The 4,016-nt window shown below is 34.8% G+C and overlaps 1 protein-coding gene across 1 annotated transcript; it reads left to right on the top strand.

Moving 5' to 3' along the window:
* Positions 1-205: 205 nt before the first annotated feature.
* Positions 206-1,979, top strand: LOC107560351 (CCAAT/enhancer-binding protein beta-like). The gene is made up of 3 exons (XM_016244499.1): positions 206-253; positions 348-593; positions 1,662-1,979. Exons 2-3 carry the CDS (start codon positions 348-350, stop codon positions 1,977-1,979), a joined length of 564 nt encoding a protein of 187 aa, XP_016099985.1. The 5' UTR covers positions 206-253.
* Positions 1,980-4,016: the final 2,037 nt, after the last annotated feature.

Below are 4,016 nucleotides of genomic sequence, written 5' to 3' on the forward strand. Positions count from 1 at the left end.
ACACTCAAAGATGTATCAGAAGCATGTTTTTTGGGCAACAGAGATACATTAGGATTTAAACGATGTAGAAAGTGCTTATAAAACAGGGAAAAGAAAAAAAGAAGTTAATCTATGATGCAACATAACAATAATTGGAGGGGAAGGAGGGGTGGTTGTGACAGAGGAAGTGATGGTGTCATTGTACCTGTACCATAACGGATCCTGTGGAAGAACACTTCAAGATTGTGCTTGAGAGGAGCAGCGTTTACAAGCCGTAAGTACAGAAACGTCTCATCTCTTCTGCTCCTGTCAGAGGATTGGTCACTTTATGTTGTTGGAGTTCAGTCTGGGATCGTCTTCATCCACAGATGTCCGTCTCCGACAGTCCTGCATCCTCCGTCTGTATGTTTGCTCTCCATCATCAGTCCTCCCTGAACCCTGACTCCAGCAGCATGAGCGCTCAGATGCCTCAGATGGACACGGGTCTGTACGGCCAGCCCATGGCCTTTCCCAAGACGCCGGACGGCCGGAGCATGGAGCAGATGATGGGCTTCGTGCCGTACTCCTCGTGTCTGACCCCCAGCAGCACTGAGCGAGCACAGCAGAATCAGCAGGTAACGCAGACGCTGTTTAAACTCTGCGAATGTCGTGACAAATTAATTGTGATGTTTTCCTCATTTGCTCAAGTGGATAATAACGTGAAAAATGAATACATGTAAATGTAAGGTCGTCATGAAATTCAGCAATAAACAATATACTTTTTTTTTTTTTGGGTCCAAATCTCAAAAATGCACACAAAATGTAAAAGTCAATTTCCGTTTAGAAGTTTCTACAGACATTTGTGCCTAATAATTTAGCTGTGCTGAAATAGCAATTATATATTTAATTTAATTTAAATATTAGTAATTATTTATTTAATGTTTGTATAATAATATTAAGTTAGAATAAATAAATAAATAAAAATAAAGTAAAATTAATCATTAAATAATACTTGTGTGGTAAATCGTTAATATTAGTAATTATATATTTAATGTTTGTATAATAATATTGTTTGATGACCACAATAATAGTAAATCAATGCATTCATACAAGTCTGAGATTAAAAGAAAAATTAAACGGTAAATAATATAGTAAATAATTAAATAAATAAATACTTTTTTTCATTATTTTATGTGTGCAGGAAATTATTGTAGTTACTGAAATAATTATAACAAATCCCTCCAAGATTTATAATAGAGAAGTGTTTTCATTTTATTATTTCATATTATTACATGAATTTCTCCCAGGCTAGTAGAGAAAAATGACACATTTTAATTTTAGTTTCAGTTTTAGTTTGCTGCTGTTGTTATTATTATAAATTTTTTAAGATTAGATTATATATATATATATATTTATTTATTTATTTTTACAAGTTATTTTCAAGTTAAACTAAAACGAAAATTAGAAGTGTTGCCTTGGCGACTAGCAATATAATGCGTTTATTTTTGTAATATTTTATTTCAGTTCAATTTTATTTGATCTTATTTTCTGGTTTTACTTTTAGTTGAGGAGCTCTAGTTGCATGTATGGTGCTCCAATGCGTTACGTTTCTTGGAAATCTCTATGTGTCGCTCGCTTTCACTTCTTCAAATCTTCACTTATTTTCTTTTGCGTTCTCGGTAACTCCACGAATCTCTGGGAAGGATTTTTCTCAGTTTCTTCTGCCGCCCCCGGCCTCCACCCTGCGGCCGATGGGACAGAAGCGCGGCCCGAGCAAAGACAGCGTGGAATACCGTCTGCGCAGAGAGCGCAACAACATCGCGGTGAGGAAGAGTCGCGATAAAGCGCGCCGGCGGGTCCAGCTGACCCAGCAGAGGGCGCTGCAGCTCCAGAACGAGAACCACAGCCTGCAGCTACACATCCAGCGCCTGTCGCACGAGGTGGATGCACTCAGACACTATCTGTCACAGCGCCACCTTCAGGCCAAAGAGCAGGACGCCGCTGGAGATGGCATCTGCTGAGACTGAAGGCTCTGTTGCTCATGAGCAAATCATTCTGGGTTCGTTTTGTGATTTCATATAGTTTCAGTCGATGGGATGCGTAAATATCATTTCTCCAATCGAACATGGGAAATAATCCAATCGTGTTTGATGAGCATTGAAGCCTGTTTCCACCATGGAATGCAACTATTTATCTCACAATTATGACTTTTTACGGAAATGCGAGTTTATATCAATTATATCAAAATTTTATTTCTTGCAATTTTCACATTTATAGTTCACAATTCTGACGGTTTTCTTAGAATAGCAAGCTTACATCACACAGTTCTGTCTTTTGTTTCTGAATCGCACATTTATATCTCAATGCTGAGTTTGTTTCTTGCAATTCTTTTTTCTTCTTCTCAGAATTGTGAGATAAAAAGTTGCAATTATTTTATTTTTTCATTATCTGTAATTTGAGATGATGTCAGCTGAAGAAGTCATTCAGAAAAAAGCACAACAAACTCTGTTTCAGTTGAAATAAACCGTTAAATCTTGTAACTCAGGGGAATTTTTGTGCTTTTCAATAATTTTTCTATATGCATATAAATAGACATAAACTTTAGTTTTGACTAAACTGTTAAATGCAAATAAAGAAAAACACATCTGTATATCTATATTTAAAATATATACTTTATGACCTCTCAGGAAAATTTATCTGAAGCTACAAAAAATGAATTACACACACATACTGTTTGTCAAAAATAGAATTAATTTGCTAAAAGAAGTTGTAAAATTAATTTGATAAAATTAGAAAAACATTTTGAATTCGTCCTAAACGTTGTCATGTGTTTATACGTATTTGTCATTTTATGCAATTCTTAAATTACAATTTCTTTTCACATTTTGCTGGAAAGCTATACAGTATGATATATTTTAAATATAGATATGCATATTTTTTCTTTTGTTTGCATTTAATATTTTAGTCAAATTCTGTTTGTTTTTTTTACATTTATGAAAAATACTCTCAGCTGAACAGTTTCAGTTCAAATCTACCTCCAGTATATCTGTATCCATGTGTGTGATTTTATGTTGTTTTAATTTTAGTTTAAATCAGAAATAATAACTGTTTGGGTCTGGTGTTTAAAACCAGCATACAAAAGCACCGCTATATAAAACGGATTTGTGCAATTGAACTTTTGACCCAAGATCTTACAGTTACTGAAATAGACCTTGTGACAACTAGCCCCGAGTAATAACTAGCACTCAAAACTGAAATCCATTGTGATTTTTACATATTTACATTTAACAGATGCTTTTATTCAAAGCGACTTACAAATGAGGACAATAGAAGCAATCTAAATCAGCAAAAGAGCAATAATAAGCAAGTGCTATAACAAGTCTCAGTTAGCTTAACGCAGAACACACAGAACACAGCAAGGATTTTTTAAATAATATAATAAATAAAAAGAAAACATAGAATAGAAACAGAATAGAGCAAGCTAGTGTTAGAGGTCTTTTAGCTTTTGTTAATTGTATAATAAATGAAAAGAAAACAGAATACAAAAAGATTAGAAATCAAGTGTTAGTTTTTTTTATTTTATTTTTTAAGAAAACAAGCAGCAAATGAATAGAGTGCAAGTCTAAAAGGGACAAGTGTTTTTTTGTTGTTGTTGTTGTTTTTTAAAGGGGTCATATGATGCTTTTTTAAAGATCATTATTTTGTGTATTTGGTGTAACAGAATATATTGACATGATTTAATGTTCAAAAAACACATTATTTTTCAAATACTGTACATTATTGTAGGTCCTCTATGCCCCGCCTCTCTCAAACGCTTCGTTTTCTACAAAGACTCACTCACTCACTCACACACACTCACACACACACTCACTCACATGCACTCACACACACACACGCACTCTCTCACACACACTCACTCACTCACTCACTCTCTCACTCACTCACTCACACTCACACACACACGCACTCTCTCAGACACACACACGCACTCTCACACACACTCACTCACTCACACACACACACTCTCTCCTGCTTCTATGTTAAAAAAACTGTTGTCC

The sequence above is a fragment of the Sinocyclocheilus grahami genome, unplaced genomic scaffold, assembly GCF_001515645.1.
Source record: "Sinocyclocheilus grahami isolate Dianchi unplaced genomic scaffold, SAMN03320097.WGS_v1.1 scaffold721.1, whole genome shotgun sequence".
Taxonomy (NCBI): Eukaryota; Metazoa; Chordata; class Actinopteri; order Cypriniformes; family Cyprinidae; genus Sinocyclocheilus; species Sinocyclocheilus grahami.

Excerpts from the sequence above, each read along its gene's own strand:
- LOC107560351 (XM_016244499.1), top strand. The coding sequence starts at position 348 with ATGTCCGTCTCCGACAGTCCTGCATCCTCCGTCTGTATGTTTGCTCTC. Across the intron at positions 594-1,661 it reads GAGCACAGCAGAATCAGCAG|GATTTTTCTCAGTTTCTTCT; the intron begins GTAACGCAGACG and ends ATCTCTGGGAAG.